This window comes from Ornithodoros turicata, chromosome 1, assembly GCF_037126465.1.
Source record: "Ornithodoros turicata isolate Travis chromosome 1, ASM3712646v1, whole genome shotgun sequence".
Lineage (NCBI taxonomy): Eukaryota > Metazoa > Arthropoda > Arachnida > Ixodida > Argasidae > Ornithodoros > Ornithodoros turicata.
In genome coordinates this window covers 60,226,691-60,249,151 of record NC_088201.1, presented here as the reverse complement: position 1 = coordinate 60,249,151, position 22,461 = coordinate 60,226,691, and the positions used below count along the sequence as shown (strand labels likewise).

General features: G+C 45.2%; 1 protein-coding gene across 4 annotated transcripts in view; it reads left to right on the top strand.

Moving 5' to 3' along the window:
* LOC135378282 (atrial natriuretic peptide receptor 2-like) overlaps positions 1-22,461 on the top strand; it is a 765,968-nt gene that overhangs the window by 668,369 nt on the left and 75,138 nt on the right. For all 4 annotated transcript variants that reach the window (XM_064611266.1, XM_064611267.1, XM_064611268.1 and 1 more), the window contains 2 exons: positions 17,248-17,400; positions 19,424-19,643. In XM_064611266.1, coding sequence (XP_064467336.1) covers positions 17,295-17,400; positions 19,424-19,643 — 326 coding nt within the window. In that variant the 5' untranslated portion in view covers positions 17,248-17,294. The remainder of the gene's footprint in view (positions 1-17,247; positions 17,401-19,423; positions 19,644-22,461) is intronic.

Here is a 22,461-nt window from a genome sequence, read left to right as displayed (position 1 = left end):
GTTGGTGCGCAAGTTCATTGGTAAAGTCAACGATAAGGAATAAGACCAAAGCCTAATTTCTTTAGTGTCGGTCACGTAAGCGTTCGGAGAGACCACAGATGTAACCTCAACATCACAGTGATCTCGTCACCCGAGGAATTTTCGTTGTTCCATCGTATCCTTAAAAACGTTTTTAACCCTGCATCCCTCCCATCGCCACCCTCACCCAAATACAAGTGCATCTAAACGTCGGCGTGCAATTCACCAGTGAAGGGTTTGCCTTGTGTATCCACAGAGAACGTCCACCACGAAACTCACGTACCGCGTGATGCCCTATACGTGTGCGTAATTTGCAGGGAACATTAGTAACTTGAAGACACAAGAGACGGTCGCTTGCTCTCGGTGTTCTTGAGACCCGTCAACCTGAGGGGGTGAATATGTTTATTATATAAAAATATAGGAGTCGTCAACCTGAATCATATATATGGCTCTCGGCAATAATGATGTAAGTGAAAATCTGTACTTTGGAAAAACTAAGGAGATATCGGAAATAACAAACTTTTTTCAAACTGGAGTTTACTGCACAATTTTTCTAATGATTTTGATTCGATGCCGGGTTAGGGCCGCGAAGCAACTGTGGCTATGAGCGGCGTACAGATGTGGGTTAGTACAGGGTTAGTTACGGCGTACAGGGGGTTAGTATGCGTCCTGGGCCGACTTCAGGGAGAGCTCTGCCGACATTCGTCTGGAAAGTCACATCCCAGTCTTCAACACGGCCTTAGCTATACCACCAACGAGCGGGACGCCTTAAGCCGCTCGGGCATGCCGCTGTTTTTTCTAATGCAGTAGTGCACATGTTTATGTACATATTAGGTACATAAGCATATGAAATGGGTCTGCGTTTACCAACTTCTAGAGATCTCGCTTTAAAGCGGTGTACATTAGTTTGCACCGTTATGGCAGAGAGCCATTCATATGCTGAGGAGATTCGAGCACTGCAACGAGAAATTGAATCACTCATGTATGCTAAATACACTGATGCTGGTGTGCGCGCTCGTTCGAAAAAACGTTCATTGAGGGCGAGAGGCCCTCCAAGTAGTTTTTGGATTCGAATCCGCTCCTTCCAACATAGTTTCTCTAGCAGCGGCAGCGCCCCCTTCCGGTCACGTGTTAACATTTGGGTAGTACCTTCCGGGCGGCTCTCCTGTTTTCCTTCGGGTAAACTTGTGTCACCAAATAGGATCCGCTAAAGCGAAGCTTATTGGAATCGCTCAGTACAGTACATACTTGAGAAGTGGCCTTAGGTTAGAGTTAGACAAAGTTACACTGCGGGTTCGCAATTTTTCGTAATTAAACATGTATGACATGACACGACAAACCCGTCCGGCAAACCTCGCCGAATAAAGGAAATGCTGAGTAGTCTCTGCTGCCCACTTGCGTCAGTGTGTTTGATTATTTAAATAGTCTAATAGTTGCTGGCGTGGGATGACGTGGGCTTGCGATTACTGCTTGATGCATTCTCTATTGAATTCGAGTGTTTCGCGAGTCCGTAGTGCTAGACGCGTCTGTTTTACGAACGACCTCAATATATAATAAGCGTGTCGCAAAATATGTGGGATAATAGCTACCTCTCACCTTTCACAATCACATTCGCAAAGCTTGGTGAGAGGGTTGGGATTGGAAGGAGAAGTTCGTCGACAACATCCTCTGCCTCCGCAAAAACTTGTAGTTCAACCATAACGCGCTTGCCTGCGTGCGTTCTAGACCTAATCCTGGTCTCGTACTGTTGCGGCGTTAAAGCCCCAGGACAGATTTCGTCTTCCGGAGGTACGGAAAATTTGGTCGGCTGGAGAGTGGGAAAGGGGAATCGGTGACGAAACCAAACGAACAAGAAAATGAGCTGTCTGGTCCAGCCCGCTTTGTTAGACGCTCACCGTGCGTTATCGCTATTACTGAATGGCACAACAGGGTCTGTCGCCCGCAACGAAAACATTTCCGGAACCTGATCGAGGGGTTAAAAGTATTTCTACGAAGGCGACATTCGCCGCTTACAACTATGGTTGTAGTGTGCACCTGCTCGTTCGTGCGTTGTCGTATTCAGTCGTAGGGTCATGGCGTGGAAAATGTAAGGTGGCTGAAAAATAAGTGCATACAAATTGGCGAAGATAGATAAGCTTCTTTGGGAAGAAAACAAATTCTGTTGTGATAATGAAATCATGTCATTCAATTGCAGCGTACCTTTCGACTTTAGTGGGGTTTAGTACATCGAGAGTTATCAAATCCTAGCTTAGCAATGTGATGTCACCTGCTGGAAGAGACGCTGCTATTGTCTTGTCATACTTTGGGGACCGTTATCCTGAATACCTTCCTATCTCCTGAAAGTCGTTTTTGTCTCTGATCTTTATTGTAGATTTTGAATAATAACACAATACCGGTACTATTGCATGGACCCATATTATGAACACCGCAGAGTAACAATTCTTGGACTGTAAAGTAGGTGATTGCCGATTCTGAGTGTGCAAAAATAGCACGATTGTTGTAAATTGTAAAGTATGTGTGTGGGAGAGGAAACAAATGACCCAATGTGCTACCGCTGCCTGTGCTGTGCTGTTAGGAAAGGACATCGATCACGAGTGGCGACGATGAAGTTGAGGAATGCAGAAGCGAACGTACATACTGGTTCATAGCTATACATAAATAATAATAATGGTACCGTGATGTTACACGTAAGGTTTGTCAGGTAATCTTACGTAATCACGTAACGTCAAACTTACATAGTTATATATAGCCCTGGTCAACTTCCATCCGTGGTCCATACGGCCATTTTTGTGTGAGGAAGAAGAATGGGAAGAAGGTGGGGGTGTAGTTCCGTATCGGGACCACCCGTTTTTAAAAATTACTGAAACGGTTAGGAAAGTAAATATTGCATAGAAGTGGAAGATCATATACTGAATCTAGAAATGTAAGAATTATAAAATTCTGTGGACTAGAAGTTTTTTTATGTGCATTTAAACAACCCTATCTGATTCACTTTTAGCGCAGGAGAAACACGGGAATGCTAAGCCTAACGGATTCGAAACTTGCCGTCTTGCGAAAGGTAGGGTTGTTGAAATGGGCTAAATCACCTCACTTTAGTGAGGTTAGGTTAAGTTAGGTTCTACAGATTGGGGGGGGGGGGGGTCTGTGGGGCACCGCCTCCCCCAGGCACGCACTAGGCGGTGCGGGCGTCGAGACCCCGTCGAGGGCGCCGAGCGTGCCTCGGGTTAGGTCAGTAAAGCCCTCAGCCAAGATGGCGGACCGCCATCAAGAAACCGGCGATAAAATTTGATTTTTACACGTTTTACGCCATATACGAGGGACATTCCTGTTGAATTTCGTTACTAATTACTTCCTCTTTCACGTAAAAGCGTTAGATTTTTGTTTTTATTCGTTTTTCTTTAAAAAAAGCCAGTGGTCCCGATACGGAACTACATCCGAAGGTGGTGCAGAGCAAGAGGAAAACGCTTTGTCTAAACGTACCGAGGGATGTCTAAACCCTTTTATGAAGAACCTTGGCCTTCGAGAACGATATTACAAAATGTTTTGGAGCTCTCTGTCAAATGTGAGACTCTGAAGGGAATCAGGTCATCTTCAAAGGAAACGCCGTGATGCTGGGAGAGCTGGCGTTGTTCTCATCAGGTGCGAGATGATTACACTGTAGCCTCGTTTACATGAACCCTTGAGGAGCAGGTCGAATTGACTAGCTGGCTGAGTCGAACCCGACCCAACGCTGTTTACATGTACTCGCCCCGACCTGAGGCGATCGCAACGGCCTTCCCCCTGCTTTCGGGTTGACTTGACTCGACGCGCGCTGGGTCAACACGACCCGACAGCGTTTACGTAAGCGAGACGAACTCGACAAGCCAACTCCACCTGCTCCTATTGAGGTCATGCAGACTCTGCTAATGTGTTGTAGAGACGGGTGCGAACCCACCCATCATGCCGTACGTTCCCCGCAAGTGGGTGCATTAAAGTCACATGGGTCACAGACCATCTAGGCCAGGAGACTCAAGTTCAAATCGAGTCGCGGACCGCACTCATTCGACGATATCATGGAGGACCGGACAGAAAATTAAGGACCGTAATTGTCTCAAAATTCTCAGCATAACAGTATACCGAAAAACAGGAGCCGTGCAGTTATTGGGCACTCGGTGTATGTACAATTAAACACGAAAAAACTTCACTTGACACACCAACACAAATAAATAAGCTGCGTTTCCAAATCGGGCACTGAAAATTTGAAAGGAGTTTCAAGTTCTTCGTACATAGTTCTTCATGAATGATTATCGCAACGTTGAGGAGCACTGAAATTGTTTATTTACACACTGTATTGTAGCCTTCGCGGATGGTATCCGGAGAGACTGCTGCTATACTGCATGCCCATAAACTTAGCGTTATAATTAAGATGAAGCCATTTGCTTCACTTCTTCCTCTCTTCACTATTACTTCTTCATTATGATATTACTTAGTGCAGTTTACCAAAATGCACGTGCAGGCCTGGTCCCTGTTGCCATCACTTGTTGAGGTGCATGAGCCACAAGAACTGCTCAAATGTAGGTCCTCTTCCTAACATGAACATGAGCAGCAGTGCGGCGAGCAAGGGTAAAAACAATGGCTAAAAACCTGGTTTAATTCCTAATTCTTCATTATTTTTGAGGGACTACAGCTTTATTCTGTTTGTTTGATAACCGCTAGAAATACTTACAAGCTGCTGGAAATGCTGGGCGGGACTCCATTTGCTGAGTCACCGGGCCAGGCCGGGCCCGGCTCTACTCACTGGACCTGAGCCGGGCCTGATAAAAATAGGAAGGTCTGGGCCGGACCCAGCCATTTTTCGATGCGCCCGGGCCGGGGCGAACCCGGAAAAGTCGGCTCGTGCAGAGCTAAAAGCTGAGATAATTCCAGCTTTCCAGAAATTACCTGTGGCACGAACACCATACAGCAAAGTATGCGATACGTTTGGAGTGCTCTGACTATGGCGGTACCTCGTTACGTCTCCGACATATTTGTATATTCCTGTTCCAAAGGACACGACGCTGGGTATATCTGCTCCGAATAATAAAGCTGTAAGACACAGTTTGACATGTGCTATCACCGGGCTCACACTAGTTTTGCAACTGATTGTATGACAAAAACCATTGCTTTGTAGCCCGTATATAGCAGTAATGTGAGCTAAAAAAGCTAAAAAATGCAGAGAACAACGCAAATTATATTCGTAAATATACGATTGCGCTTAGCTTATGAGAGTTAGTGAAACTAAGGAAGATCGTCACACCATCCTGCCTCACTAACAAGTAAAGGAAAGGAGTAACAAGAAAAAAAAAGTGCTTCGCCGTTATTACGCTTTGTGTGTGTGTGTGTTCCACGTCTCCCATATTATGAAAAGTAGCGGTAACGGTAGCGGAGAAAAAGTCCGCCGCTAGCCATATTTGTAGCGGAAATAGTTTTCCCGTTGACAATTTAAAATGTAGCGGGATCGTTATTCCGCTACTGAAAAAAGTAGCGAATACGGTAGCGGCGTTACTATTAGCGCCGCTATGTACAACTCCCGTCAACCTTCATAATAACTCTAAAAAAAATTCGATCTAGTTTCCGAGCGCGATAACAGCCACCCTGGATGCACTCTGGGAATGTTAAAGGTACTGTAAAGCAGTAGACAAGCATGATATGCCGGTGATGTGACTAGATATTTTGTTGCTTCTAAATACCATATGCGGAACCATACGACCGACAACGCGCTATAAATATTTTTAATTTGCCATGAAAGATGCGGCGTAGTGGAGCGGTGCGACGCCTGGTGTCAAACAACCCCCTGTACATCGGGCAACACTGAAAATTGGTATTACACACTATGACATCGGAACTTCGTTATTTTAGTAACCATATTATTAGTTTTCCTGTTTACCTATGCATTCTGAAACCCCTGTTAACAGTTTAACCTGTTAACCCCTGTTTTTGCGAAGTAACCCAGTGCTGGCCGCTGTTCGATGGGGGCTCTCCCTACTTCTCTGCTGCGCCTGCGCGCTCCTTTTGTTCGCGGCCTCTTTCGAACGAACAAACTCTCTGTGAACAAACAAGTCCCGACGCTGTCTGGCTTCTTGAACGTCTGACACATTTTTTTCAACGGCTCAGCATTTCATTTCAGTTCGCTTATCCGTTTATCCTCAGATGTGGATCGTTGTGTGGATCGCAGGGGCGGATTTTATGGTGGATTGTTATGTCGGGCCCAGTGTTATACGCATGCAATGTGGCTGCCGCCGTATGTGTCAGAAGTACGGATTCATTTCGAATACTTAGTACAGTGTTGCCCGTAATCTTTAATTGTAATTTTCTAATTAACTGCATCGTCGATTGGAATGAAACTTGCACAGTTTTTGTCCTGGTGGCTTGGACTATCGAATAGCCACACTAAATGACATTTGATCGGTGCTGCTTTACAGTAACTTTAAATGAACAAAAATCGTTCAACTAACAGAATAATTTTGTTCAACTAAGATTTTCTCATGTCCCCAAGGGTTGCTGTGATCGCGTTCGGGAACGAGACCCTATTTTTTTCCGGTGTTATTATTAAGGTTGACAGGAGCTGTACAACACTGGTTATTCCCGATATTGCCTACTTCAAGGTAATATTGTGTCAGTCATTTGTGCAAGTTTTAATTAATTTTCTTTATTATTGTTATCCTTAATTTGTGGACATAGTTTGATGGTTTAATTGCAAAGTTGTGGGCCACAACCTCGAGGTCTCTCGCCCGCAAACTGCAGCGAGCTTCTGTGCTCCAGTATAAAAGATACGAAAATGCAAAACCTTCGAGCGTCCTGCGGAGTTGCAAGCTGCCACTTTTTTCTATCCTCCTCTCTCTCTCACTCTGATGACAGGATATTCCTCAATGCGTTTAAGATAGCACATAGCACGCATGCATAGTGCTTTCTCACTTCTTGTACTTCCAGTACGTCCCACTTCTTGGGTTCGCGAACGCTCAGCACGTTCACGATAACGAAATTTTCTAGTATTCATATCATTATCATGCGGACATGTCAATAAGCTTCTCTCTTTGTAATTGGCAGTAATTAGAAGAAGAAGAAAAGAATAACGTGCAGTGTTACATTCTTGCAAATACTGTGAAACGCTTTCAGTTCGCGACCTCAATTTCTTCGTGGATCGGGTGCATGTTCGCGGCCACCAAATTTTGCGAATTCTGGACGTTAAAATTCGTCGCTCAATTGCTCACTTCGTCATGAGCTCGAGACATGCCCGTATAGCTCATATGATCAAAGCGAAATTGCGCATGCTCTTGCATTAAAGCCGCTCAAACGCTTAACAGTATAATCCGTACACCCAACTGCGAAGATAAAGTTTGCGACTCCAGCATATAGTTTCCGAAGTGTCGCATCTTGACGAGACATATTTGTGTGCCCTTAAAAACTCGCGAAAATTATGGGCTCTTGAACAATAAGGGTTTCGCAGCATCTCCAAGCAAACAAAAGTGAAACACAGACCTTGCATGGTTTGCCCTCCCCTCCCCTCCCCTCCCCTCCCATAACTCTGTCTGAATTATACACGCGTTTCTTTTCTTTTTTTTTTTCGCGCCGCTTTGCTGTTTTATTCTTCGCTCGCTTGCCCATCGCGGCTTCAAGCTCCAGTTGACGCTTTGATTTTTTGCCACCCTGATATTTGCGCGGAGTAAAAGGAAATGGACGACAAGCAAATTTGGATTCATGGTATGTCAGTCACGGTGGGTATGAACGACGGTGCGTTGTTGTGGGGCAAAAAGTGTTCCTCGAAAGTTCAACAAAACGCAGACAGTGTATGACTATGTTCGAGAGCTCCTATGCAGCGCATTTGCATGACAAAAAGAAGAGATAATGTCGGCATTTTGAATTCAACTGGCAGATGTGTCGTTTCTTTTGCTGCGTGGTTTCAAGGGCGTCCAACCAGACAAATTGCTATGCTGCCACAGAGACCGGTGTCGGACAGACGCCGGTAGGAGTTGCATGTAGGACGCTCTGTATTATGCTAGTATCCTACATTTATTTATTTCGTCTATTTTCTTTTTCGTTCACTGTTAGGCAAAAGAATGAAAGATTTCTAATCTAATGCAGGGAGTCCTCTTTCAAGGGAAAAGTATACCCGCACAGATGAATACGAAAGCGGAGATTGGAACAGTTTTTTTTCTTCTTGCTTTCGGGGAGTCGAGTTCAGCTCCACCACACCGGAGTAGCGCAGTGTGCGGTTGTGCACCACCCCAAAATGGTTCGGTACACAGGAGTGTACTGCTGAGAAATACTTATTTGAAAATGTGCAATTGTTCTAATTATCATTCCCGTTGTCCTTCGTTTGAGCATGCCCTTCAAGTCAACGCTATGGACCATTGTTTAGCTAAATGATTTTTTAGGTAAAAGAGGAAATAAGTCGTCTTGCTGAAGCCTCTATAATATGTTGAGTACGCCATCCCATTTCGTCGAAAACGTTTAATTAGTCCATGTCCAGTAATTAGCAGAGGTCATGAATCAACTTTTTAAGCTTAGATCAACTTACATTAATCTAACATTCGCAAACATTAATTCGCTTTGATGCGTCTAAATTTGTGTCTTTCGAACCTACGTTGACACAGCGAAGTGTGAAGAAAAGAAGAGGAGACAAGAACATATCGTAATGCTCACGACATATGCACTCTTCTTGATGTCATAAGTAAATATGCTTTCAAATTGGGGCATATCCGCCGATGTTAGAAAAGAATGATGTTGTTATTTATTCGCCACCATGGCAGCAGTGCCACTGAGAGCGAACGCGAAACACGCCTGATTTTCCTGTCGGAACAAAAACGCAAAAAAAAATAGAAAAAAACAAAGAAAGGAAACGTAGAAGCCCAATAGAACGGTGATGCCTCGGATTGGTCTCCCGCGACGGTGGTGGTGGTGGTGGTGGTGGTGGTGACGACGTAGACTGCCTTGCCGTTGTTGGCCTCACGTGTGTAGGCAGCGCCACGACTGTAGCCAGGATGACATGAGATGATGTGATAACAGATGAAGGAATGATGAAGGCCGAAAGTCAAGGGGACGTAGGGCAGTCACTGACAGAGCTAGTGAGAATCCCGAGCAAAGAAACTTGGACTCATACTGTTTGAGCGAGTCCAGACTCCTGGAGAAAGCAGACGAGGCTGCGAGTTTTTGAATGTCCTTCCGTGAAAACCGTGGATGTCCTTTTTTTTAATTGTCTGCAGTGTCCAAGGTACTTTTCCCTCACTACAGTATACAGAGTGTCCCAGAAAACGTGTCATTGAATTTTAATTTAAAAAAAAAAACTAAGTCACCTAGAATCATGTGGTCATTGCCACCTCCTGGTGTGCATGTCATGTAACCTCAGTTTAATTATGTAAAATTTTGCGAACTGAACTTGGAAATTTGCAAAGTAAAGGTCACTTTTTTACCCCACCAACATGAAGAGCGTGCCGAATTTACTCAAATTAATGATAATTGAAAGGAATATTGAGGAGCTATCGTATCGGAAAAAATAGCCGAAAATCATGTTCTACGGAGCTCGAAGAGGATAGCGCGCGACGAACTTTTCAGCGGAATCATTGTCAGTCCGACGAAAGGAGGTTGGAAGCCCAGCCCACACCGGCATGCTAGAAAGAGATAACAAGGTATATCTAAACTGGTAGCGAAAATACCAAATCAGACCCATCGGCAAGGCTACCATCATGAGGCGCGAGCGATCCTGGGTGTTGGTAGTAGAGATACGACCGTAAACAAAAGAACTTTACAACATGGGCATGGTTTGTGTGTGTACTAATATGTTATTCATAATTTCAATGTAGAAAAAAGTTTGTTGCCCCACTCGTGCACATATACGAAATCATCTACCACCAGAGTGCATTTCCGTACCCTGCTCCTTTGGGCATGTGTCACAGTGGGCGTGTTTATCCATGCATCTCTGTATCCGCGCCGTGTGTCCGTTCATTGTAATACGGAGTTCGTACACTTTTGGGGTTAAACAGGAAGCGACGTTCATACCTAGGAGCTGTAGACCAAGATTAACACGTGTGAACAGATGAATACAATGCATCCCCTGTTGCTGGCCCCGAAAAAAAAAAAAAATCGTCATGGGACGAGCGGCCATGATAGCGTGAGTGCATCAACTGTGCACCAACGATGTCATGTTTTGTTGCAATGGACCTATAATGGCCACTCATTGGACAAATGTAAACGTCTAATCACTACATGTACGTATAGCCAGAGTTGTGCCTAACTCGTTACAAGTAACTCGTTACTTAGTAACGGTTACTTTTTTTGGTAACGAAGTAACGATTCAGTTACTTTTTAAAAAGTGTAATAGTAACGGAATCAGTTACAAAAATTGGTAACTCGTTACTGGCGTTACTGGTTCCTTTTCTTCAGCGCGGGGGAGCACATTTCGGCACTCCGTGTGGCGCAATGCGTGCAGATTTGACCTGTGTCACCCACGACCACGTGTGACTCAAATTATTATTGCAGTCCTTCGCTGAAGGTGTTGTTGGCTCTCTTGTTGCCGTAATCTCCGACCGTCACTCCTTCCCAAAACGCGTTTCGACTTCTAGCATTTCTTGTCTTTGCTAAGCTTCTGAACGCCCTAAATTATGACGCAGCCCCTTGTCTGTTTTTGGGAACCGTTGGTGATCGGCGGCGCGAAAACCGGTGTCTTTTCTTATGTTTTCATAATATGCGACCACCCCCACTACGGCTGCAGATGTCTTCACACGAAAGAGAACGAAATCACTGATGTAAGTTTCGAGAATCAGCTTCTTGTGAATTGCAATTCCTCATTAATAATCAGTTGAGGGCAAGTGACGGCATGTTTGTTGGCTCCTTTAACTATGCGGTGGTAACGCAAAAGTAACTCGTTACCTTTGAGTAACGAGAACTCGTTACTTTTGTATGTTGGTAACGAGTAACGTATTTAGTTACTTTTTTCTGAAGTAACGGGTAACGGTATTTAGTTCCTTTTGTTTGGTAACGGGCACAAGTCTGCGTATAGCTCTACACTCTTAAAAATGAACTTCACCGCATAGCACGTTCCTAGCCAACTATCATCGCGAATGATACCGTTATCTGCCCTGATTTGTTGAAAACGGGAGGCGTACGCCTTTTTTTGTGACACTTATGCTGTTCATAATTGTCACAGAAAAGGCGTACGCCTCCCGTTTTCAACAAATCAGGGCAGATAACGATATCATTCGCGATGATGGTAGGCTTGGAGCATGCTATGCGGTGAAGTTCATTTTTAAGAGTGTAGGTGAGAAATGAACCTCAAGTGAACCTTCCTAATTTCTGCGTGGTCATCACGGTGCCCTTCTGTTTGGAGGTGTCAAAATCTGTGATAACTGTATGTATTTCGAATTGATATGGTCCATTAAACCTGATATGATTTCTTTTTCTGTGTTCTCGTCTGGTATTGTTGCCTGGGTGAGGAAAAGGGAATACAACGCAAACGAAGTGCGCGAATGTAAACGTGTCATGGCTAATTATGCACTACTTATTATTCACACTGCTGACGTCATCTCTGCTGTCATTTATTTACAATCGTAGTAGTCCGCGCAACGTATGGATGGCGCTGACCGTCTCTATCATGGCGTCATTCTGAAGACACGTACAGGGGCCTGTGGGAGTTGCGCTACCTGTTTAGATATACATTGGAGATAACACAGACATAGCTTATCGCGTCCGGTCCCGGCTGGGACCGTACCTTCTCTCTCCCAATTTCAGAAACACTCACTATCACTCTGTGGGCTGGGTTTCCAACCTCCTTTCATCGAACTGACAGAGATTGCGCTCAAAAAGTCCTCGCGCGTTATACTCAGGTGCCCGGAGAAGCATGATGTTCGGTTATTTTTCCCGACAGGATAGGTCCTGACTATCACTGTCAATTATCATGAATTGGAGTAAATTCGGCACGCCCTTCATGTTGGTGGGATACAAAAGTGACCTTTACTTGGCGAATTTCCGAGTGCAGTTCGCAAAAATTTACATAATTAAACTTAGGTTACATTACATGCACATGAGGAGGTAGAATAAATGCCGTTAACCGCATGATTCTAGGCGGCGTAGTTTTTTTTATTAGAATTCAATGACGCGTTTTCTGGGACACCCTGTATGCAGTGCAGTAAGTACGATGTGTTCGATGTGTGAGTTTTTCTGACAGTGTCTGCAATTCGCGTTGTTGAGAGAGTCAGTCATTGTTATTTAGTGAAAGTGCTTCCTGCTCGCAACCTGTAAAGCAGGGTTTGTGTATTGTGGGAAAGTCCTTTCAACAGGAGATCTAGTCGATTATTTTGCACGATGTCGCGGATCCCAGGATGCTATGTAAGTACTATCTACTGACCACTACTAACTTTATAACTCTACTAACTACTATATCTCATTGAGAACAAATTTTCTGTCGCTGTCTCCCTGCGGGTTTGGCCAACTGGGGCAGGTGCTATGGTGTGCAGCAGATGCTAGTTGGTCCGCTTTTTCGTTGCCACTGATGCCGACGTGGGAGGGGATCCATTGCAAGGAGTTGTCTCCACCGATTGACTTGTGTTGGGCACATGATGTTCTGATACAGCGTGCTTTTTCTGTGTCGGCTCATTTGTGCGTATCGAAATTCGGGGACGGATATTTTAATGCGCGTGCATGTTTCTGGAATTCAATAAGATGGGATGGCTTTCGACAGGGATATAGTCTTTCATTCTGCTATCTCGCTTTTGCCAGAAATCACCTAATTAAAGAGTTAAAGGGTCACTAAAATGCAAAAACAACTTGCTCTCAAATGAAAGTCCGTGTTCCAATTAGTACAAATCAAACAAAATTAGTTCACACAACGCTGTCATTTGGAAGAAAAACGCAATGAAGACAGAGCAGTCTTTGGCGGCAACGAATGGTATCCCCAGGAGGCAAAGATTGGCGGCATCCAATGAGACAGCAGGAGAAGCGTGCGCATGCCTATCGTGTGCGCGTGGATTTGGAACGGGTCCGATCGTAGTGTTCCGTATATTCGCGTCATGATGCATACTGCTGCATTTTTCAATACAGATTCACTGAATTGTAGCCCACAATAGTTCTCCCAAATGTTCCACTGACAACATTTTACTTTTCGTCCTTCGGACAGAGACGCCAGTCCGGTTTGCAACGCGCACTATGTTTTGAACCGGGAATACCGGGAATGCTCCATGGCGTGGCAAGCGCATGCACGCGCATGTTCGACTAGAAACACCGATGCACGAGCTGAAGCGTCGTTCACTGCATAGCGCCGAAGCAAGAATGAGTCCGGTGTAATTATTATTGCGGCTTCGAAACGGACTCAAAGTTTTGAATTATGGTAACAAGTACGAAATTAACATAGCGTGTAACGTAATTTAAAGTGAACTTGTTTTTGCATTTTAGTGCCCCTTTAAGTAATGAATTTTAGGTCATTATATAGTCATCCTGTAGTTGCACACTTTCTTCGAGAGGATGTCCGCCTGGCCGTATAACTCAACTGCAAATACGACATCTAGGCTGTTATCATAGCCTTTTTGATAAAAAAAAATCTGTAAAGGTTAAAAATAGACACCCGGTATACTACGAGAAAGTAGCGTTCCTACATTCGGCGTCAACGGAGCCGACTGTGAACACCGGCGTGTGTGCGTGAAAAGTGTCACTGATTAGGTTCTCCTCAACAGCTGCTCTTTTACGGGACCAATGGACCTTTTTCACATACGCATCGTATCCTAGCGGCTCTCCAGTGAACCACACTCTGCGCGCGCAAAAACAAATCCACGTGGATATAGCACAAAGGACAATACCGGTCCGGATTGGGACCAATGAGCTCGCGCCGTTCGCGCGGACTCCCAACTTCTGTCGTCCCCATACTGCGCCATCTAGTGAAGACAGAGATAACCCTCTCCGGCGCCTCTAGGTCGTGCGCATAGGCTGTTGTGAAAAAGGTCCACTTGTACAATCATCGCGGTAGATGATTGGAAAATCGTTTGCGGAGACCAATCAGCGATCGCTCCGCATTGTCGACCGTCTTGAAAAGGAGAGGGAAAGCCTACATCGCAGGTTCTTCAGCTCATGAATCACGAACGACGTAACGTAGAAATCCCGTTCCTTTTGTTTTGGTATCATGATAACGACACCTTTATTTCCGCCAGGAGAAACAACTGCCATCTCGCGCTGACCACAACCTACATTAGCCGGAAAGCAAACACGTTGGAAAGATCCAAGTTAAACGGCATTCATTTCACAGGAATGGACCTCTCCCTGTTTGTAAACAAATGACGTCATAGTGTTCGACAGCGGCAGCAATTTGGTAGAGTTGAACTACGCTGGAAGCTAGAGGCGAACAAGGTCGAGCGCGAAATTCACGTGGTCTTGAGGGGATTACAATTGTCCCTAAAAGAGACGCGCCATTCGGTCCTATTTTTCTTTCAAGAGGAGGCAACGAAGTTGCCCATTCGTGGAACCCGGCCCTCCCCTTCCCGTTTGTTTCGGCTTCAGACTGTTTACCAACGTCATGATTACGTTTCTCGGGTAGAGGTCTGTTTGGTACACGGACATAGAATTTTGGGAACATTCTGGATTCATCTAGTCGTATTAACCTTAATCCGGGCCCGTACCACCCCGCTCCAGCACGTTTGCTTGGATATACATATACAGGGTGTCCCAGAAAACGTGTCATTGAATTATAATAAAAAAACTACACCACCTAGAATCATGTGGCCAACGGCATTTGTTCTTACTAGGTTTTCGCCACCTCCTGATGTGAATGTCGCGTAACGTAAGTTTAATTATGTAAATTTTTGCGAACTAAAGTCGGAAATTTGCCGAGTAAAGGTCACTTTTTTACCCCACCAATGTGAAGAGCTTGCCGAATTCACTCAAATTCATGATGATTGACAGTGATATTCACGAGCTATCTCATCGGACAAAATAGCCGAACACCATGCTAGCGCGCGACAAATTTTTCAGCGCAATCCTTGTCAGTCCGACGAAAGGAGGTTGGAAACCCAGCCCACACCTGCATAGCAGAAGGAGATTACACAGGTATGGCTTATCGAGTCCGACTTTCGCTGGGATCACACTTTCCCTCTCCCAATTTCAGGAACTGCCACTTTTTCAACTATCACTCTGTGGGCTGGGTTTGGAACCTCCTTTCGTCGGATTGAGAGCAATTGCGCTCAAAAAGTCGCAGGGCGTTATGGTCCGGTGCATGATGTTGCACGATGTTCGGCTATTTTTTCCGATGAGATAGCTCGTGAATGTCAATCGTCATAAACTTGAGTGAATTCGGCACACTCTTCATACTGGTGGGGCAAAAAAGTGACTTTTACTTGGCAAATTTCCGAGTTCAGTTCGCAAATGTTTACATAATTAAGCTTACGATACATGACACTCGCATCAGGAGTTGGCAAAAACATAGTAAAAACAAATGCCGTTGACCGCATGATTCTAGGTGGCGTAGTTTTTTTATTATAATTCAATGACACGTTTTCTGGGACACCCTGTAGATATAAAAGGGGAAAAATGGAGACGTAGGTAGTGCCGGTTTGACCAGCTGCTATATTATGAAGCTTAACTCGCCCTCTTGAACTTCCTTGAACTTTGGCGGTCGCTGCGTCAGTTCGTCAGGACCCAAGTTTCATCGCACGTTAAAAACCCTCAGGTGGGCAAAAGTAATCTACAGACCGACCGCTGTGGCGTCGCTCATGATCTCAGCTGTCTCGCGACATAAACCCCCAATTGCTCAGGACCCAAGTGTGTTATTCGTGGAAGCAACCAATAATTCGTACATGTATATCGTGTTTTTTTTTTTCGTGTGTGTGTATAAATTCATTATTTTGCACGATACCCGTGGTGCGTAATACTCTTAGAGCACTGCAGGTATGCAGTCCATGTAACACCCACTTTTCTGGAAATCAAGTACCGGTGTGTTGGACAGGCGAACGCAGGAGTCCTGATGAACGGGATGCGACTGTCACATTTTAATGTACCATTGTAAGCTGTAATTAAATGCCGCAGATATTCGTCATTACTATCTGCGTTTTATCTTTTTATTATTTTAACGGCGGATGTCAAGGACAGAGTTCATGTTCAATGCATCTATATTGCGTTGTGCTGCGTTTCTGACGTTTAAGGGTAGTGCAAGCTTTTACTTCATGTTAGTTCGCCGTTGACAGTGTATGGGGCCTGATATCGCGGAAGTTGTTGACGGCGAGAGGTCTGGATGATTGAGCCTCACTGATATCACAGCTCGTGGCAATGGTTGGAAATAAGCTCTGCATTCTCCATTCTCATTTTTCATTCTCCTTTTTATTTTGCCTCTGAAATGGGTAAGCCACGTCAGAAGAGTTAACTACTGAATGTATTCTTATCGCCAACAATTCCTATGCATGTCGAAGTAAAACAAATCATTTGCGAAAATGCGAGTGTACAAAAATCGGGAAGAGTGGAGATACCCTTCTATGTTTTTGTTCTGCCGTGATGCAAGAGTATGCGCTTTTCGAAACTGGAACTCCGGCAAAAAAGGCACTAATATTTAATCGATGGCTAACACGGGATAGACAGTTTTCGGTTGTGTTTTGATTCAGCGCAACGGTATACAACAGCTTTTTATTTATTTCATTTTTTTTTTATTTGATTCGAGTGCGTCGAAACGTGATGATCAATAAAGGCTTTCGGCTAGGATTCACTTCCCGTTCCTAAACCCCTCATAGAAAGGCACCGGTCCATGATGATTTCATTGTGTGCGCAACAATGTTAGAGGATGCATGGAGTGTGCGAAACGCAACTTCGTTAAAGCGAAGGATTACAGGACTTTTTCGCATATTTACCGTAAACGCCACCGTCAGTGTACCGTGGAGGAGTTAATTTTCAAAGTGAGGTAGCTGTAATTAAAATGCATGACTGCTGTTTTTGCTTGTGGCATTTTTAGAGAGACGTGACATATTTTACTCACTTCATCTGATATGTGTATGTGCAATGCCGTGTTAGACTGTGCTATACGGTATGTATGTGTTATACTGTAGACATACTGTACTGTGTTAGATTTCTTGGTTGCGTAACTTCAATAAGTTGCTCTACTCTTGTCCACAGGGTGTTCAAGGGGGCGAACAATAGTTGCGCTGTCCTATATCGAGCGCTTTCTTTACTTGCTCTCTTGTTAACTCTGTGCATCCACTGTACTGTGCTTCGTATATTTGTCAAATGGATTCATGTTCTTTTGTACGCCAGGTCGGTTGCAACGTTACCGATGCTACTGCCATGGGTGAGGCACTAACATGAGGCTGTCGGGCGCGTTGTACCTGCTGGCGGCATTGCTGAGTGTCCTCTTCTGCTGCAGCCCTGCCCATCCATACGGCTCCAAAAACTGCTTCTACAGAAGGGGTATGTCTCTATCGATTTTCCTTTTCTTTTTTTTTTTGTGGTGCAGAAAAGCAAAAGTTGCATACACATGTCACTCTAACTGTTGCTCAGCTTTGTTCTGCAGTCAGATTTGGAGCACTCGTCGCTTACTACAGTGATAAACACAAACCGCCTGCAAGTTCATTTGGAGGCAGCAGACTTGTACAAAATACTGCGCAAAAGTATTTAAAATAAGATACTAAATACTCTATGTAAAAAGTATTTAAAATAGAGTACAAAATACTCAAAATTGAAAGTAATTTGAGTAGAGTACTAAATACTCTAAGAAGTATTTAAGATACTCTTTGAAGTACTTTAGTAGTAGCAGTAAGTGAAACGCGTATTCTGAACATGACCTTACAAATGAAAGGAATAAACTTCATCAGCCATGCTTAAGCATATCTTTCATTTGCAACGTCTTGGTGTCAAGTAATGTTTGGTGAACTTTGGTGAACCCAAGTAAACTTTGTTGGTATGTTCTGACCCAAAACTTCGTAATCCCTCCTGTATGTCCATTCGGGTCTTTCAACATCTGGCACGTGTTTATTGCTTTGGTGACCCAGGAAATAAATGCCGGGATTCTCTTGTACCTAATCCCCTGGTGATTCACCTGGCAATATGAATAGCAACGGGTTTCTGACGAAGTTGGCTATTGACAATCAAGGCCAAGCGTGGGACCAGCCTATTGTACAAGAGGATAAATGACAGATTCGCGAATTCCCGAAAAAAGAAAGAAAAAAATGTGTTAAATTCCAGTTAGCTGAAAATCTCGGCACGGCGGGAAGTGTGCTGGATATGGCTTGACGAGGAAGGAAAGTATTTTGAGTACTGACTAGCAAATACCGAAAAAAAGTATTTTAAATAGATTAAAAATACTTGTCGCAAAAAGTATTGAGTAGAGTACCAAAATACCGGCAAAAGTATTTAAAGTACTGTGTTTTGAGTACGTACTCAAGATACGTACAAGTCTGGGAGGCAGTGATTTCAGCGTATTGCGTGGCGAATTACTGTGCAGACCGTCCAGAGTATAAACACGAGGACAATTTGCTGCTTACGCGATGTCGACTGCTCCACGTCGGGATTTGTCAAAGGAACTCACAGTGAACGCTGCTCTAGCTTCACAGTTTTGGAAGCTCGCTCTTTGGAAAGTCGCATGGCCACACTTGAAGGGGCGGCGACACTTCATCCGACAGACATAATAAATGTTCATGACCGTTATTTCCATCGATGTGAACTTGCATTCCAACCCCTACAGCAAACGGGGTAGTAGATGCGTAGAAGATCGGCGCCGGGAATACCGGAAGTCATCCGGCTCTGACATCACTGCAAGCGATTCCACCAATAAGGCAGCGCGAGAGACTTCACGTGCTTACGACTCCCTATGGGAATGGCTGCAGGTCTCGCTTCTCTGACGTCAGAGCTTGACGTCAGAGCTATCTGTATTCGGGGGTATTATAATCCCGCCAAGTACTACACGCAGAAAATATTTTTTCCCCCAATGCTCTGGCACACAGCGCAATGCTTGCATGACGTAATGAACCACATCTGTCAAAGGGTCACAACCCCTTTAAGTCCTATAGGTCGAATCCTTTTCGAATACGCTATGCAAGGGTCAGCTGTCTGCGCAGCTCCCCAGTTTCCCTCTCACCCCTATTGCCGGTGGAGTGACCCCATTGGTCCTCCTCCCAGATTAGGGGATACCATTTCAAGGATGAGGCGCACGTAGTATCTCCTGTGGACCCATGCCGATCAACGAATACCCCCTTATCGCTGCCTTATGATTGGGCAGACCTTCCGTCACGTGATTTCTCCCCTCCCTTGCGCAGAGATAAACTGTTGTATTGTATGATGGTGACTTCTTAATTGAACTTCGGCAACGAGTATCAGCGTGTCGTGTGTACTAACTGAACAGTGAACTGAACAGTGAAAGGAAGTGCCACTTTTGCAGCGCAGCTCAGATTCCGATGCAGAATACTGAGTGAACTATGCGATTCTTTCGTTTCAGAGGGTATCAAGCTTCCAACAAAGCGCATTCTATACGTCAAAGGACAACGACACAATATCGTGGTGGAGGTCAGCCGACGGCCGACGCACAAGATCGTCTCGCACATGTTCAAGATCATGGTAGAGGAACTTCTCGGATACGAAGGCGTGGAACTACGAACCTTCAACACTTTTGACGCCAAGCAATCTTTGAGGCGGATCGCTGGTTGCGACAAGCTCTCGTGAGTCACTGCCCGTCATTTGATGATTAAGCGGAGCTGTTCGCAAAGTAATATTTCTTCACAAATATCGACAGAGCACATTAAATTAAGCAGAGCGCAGAACGGTGGAATTTCTTCTTGCATCAGGTTGTGCAAAACGCTATGGTGCAAACTCAAGGCACACTTTTACTCGACAGAATACCGACTAGCGCAATTAAGTTGCACTGCAATGAGAACACTTATACAATCCTGCACCCAGACCGAGACATGTAGTAGCCCCTAAGAAATCGTATAAAAATTACGCACGTATCTAAAACAGTGCTCACTCGCCATTTGGAAACATAACATTCTACAAGGATCTGAACTCCTGCCGTGATAAAATGCACTAGACACTGGAACTCAAAAGGCTAAGGGTCTCCTCCTTCTTGTCATATTTTCACGAAAATTCGTACATATGGTTTTCATTGGGGAATTTATTAAATGTTGAAAACACATACACACGCGCAACATGCGTGTGAGCTTCCGCTGACACAGTATCAAGGCAAAGTATAAAATTAAAACTGCTCTAAAATAATAGTGAGTACAAAATAAATACATGCCGCTAATGTCCCTTTCGAGCGAAGCTTGCGGGTGGGACAGACACTCTTCAGAAGGTTGCCGTGGGTGGGTGGGGGGTGGGGTGGGGGCTCACTTTTTGCACTCTGTTAGCGGAGCCCCACGTGACATCCCCAACCAACCGTTCCGACCTTGGAGAAAGCACAAGCAGGGAGAAGCCATCTCTCCCATTTTCCCCTCTTTCGATCAGCGTCACGTGACTTCTCCACTACGTGACCCTCCCGGACGCCGGCGTCGTTGCTAGGAGACGAGTGCCCTCTCCAGAACATGACATCATGGCAATTTGTGGGCTTATGATTACGTCACCCGCTCCTTGCGTCATCGAAACTTGTGGAGGCTCAGCAGATCTTTAAAATTGGCAGAAATGCACAGCGTTCGTAAACAGGATTAAAATTTCGCGTATAGAATCCTTGAGGCACCTTCTTTTTATGGACTAAATAAACGCTGTTTTCCGAGTCCGGAGTGGCACTTCAAGTACAACTAGACAGCGAGTTACGTGTGCAAATACCACTTAGGTTGATCTGCACGCATCCTGTACACTGCGCAACTTCAGTCCACTCCTTAGGGTGGATCCACACGATGCAACTTTTGCTGCAACTTCGTTCCTGCATCGGCTGCGCGTATTCAAGAACACATTTTCGTGATATATTGTATATGAACCGCCGGGAGGTGGTGCATGTAAAATTAAATGCTTCACAGGAGAGATTCCATGGTGCTAGCGTCGTCTTCGTAACTCGCGCTGGCCGTTTTGCGGCATTTACGTCTCGGAAGTTACGCCACGACAGCCAGCCATCACGATTGCATGTCTTCGGAGGAGGAGTCAAGTGATGAACAGGTTGGGCCGGAATGTAGCCAGAAGAATAGCTCGTGGAGCGATCCGTGCTGGAACTCTAGCAACCGAGTTGCGCAACCCGTTCACACGGCGCTACCTAGATGTGCTACCCAGTTGCGCGCCAGTAAAGTTGCATCGTGTGAATAGACAAGGGCTTATAGGCGGCTGGCGTTGTGCCACGCGTCATACGAGTCCGTCCAACGCGTGATTGATCGGTTTGATGTCCGTGGAACTCACGGACTATTGAAACATTCTCATGCGTAACGTATTCTCCGCGATTAAAGCCCTGGGTGAACGTGGGTATTGTCTCTGTACAGGGAATCAGCACTGAAGGTTCCTGGTAAATTTGCACATGAGGCAACTAGACCATCTCCCTCCGCAGAACAACTTCGGAGTCTCTTTCCAGGCTGAACAGTGCATGTCGCTTCCGAGAACACTATATGGCTCGACTGCGGCTCTCTCCGCGCCGCGTGCTGTTTCCATTGTCTCCGGTGGGCCACGGCTGAAAGGATGCCTCAGACGGGCCTTCGCCCACACGGACTGTGCTCGTGCGAACGTTGTAGAGTTTGTGCTTCGAACACCTGTCCCCGTGGGAGCTAGCAGATCCCCGGATTCCGCTCTGTTCTGTTCTTCGCATCCTGTTCCGCTTGCTCATCTTCATATATGTTGGAAACGCGTCCACAGCCTAGCAATAACGCTCGTCGCAATGTCGCGTTTACGTCACACTGGTGTAGGGGTGGTGAACTGTCATCGCGCTGCGTGCGCATCTTCGCCGAATATTCGGTATCTGGGCTGACTAGAAAATCAGAAGCAGCTGACACGGGGAGTTTCGCGCCGAACTGCAATGTGACTCATATTTATGACATGGAAAAGTGATGCAATAGGGATGCAACATCGCAGTACCATCACTGTATCACTTCATACATAGACACTTGTCGACTTGTCTGTCTAGGGCAGTTATATTGCTGTAGCTTCTATACTGCATTGCTTGCAATGTTGCTAGTTTTGAGGGTACATGTCGAAAGCCTGTCTACTCTCCATAAAAGCCGGCACTAGAAGAGAAGACTGCTATTCTTCATGCCGAGTCCTCCCAATGTGTTTCCAAGACAGTTCCGCAATATACGCTTGGCTGCTTCGGCGTTCCGTGTTCGAGTATCAGGACGTTATTCCTCCACCTCATGCTATACTTCATTAAAGAAACGGCGCAGATAACTGCACTAACAACTAACGTCAGGTAACATTACGTCAGATGAGCAAGTATGTAGTAAACGATTACGACGCCATCAGGATTGACACAGGGTTATGTAATACTGTTGACCGTCGTTGAACGTATCGAATAATACGCAGAAAACATTAAAAGAGAAAAGTTATCGTGTGTCTTGAAAACTTTCA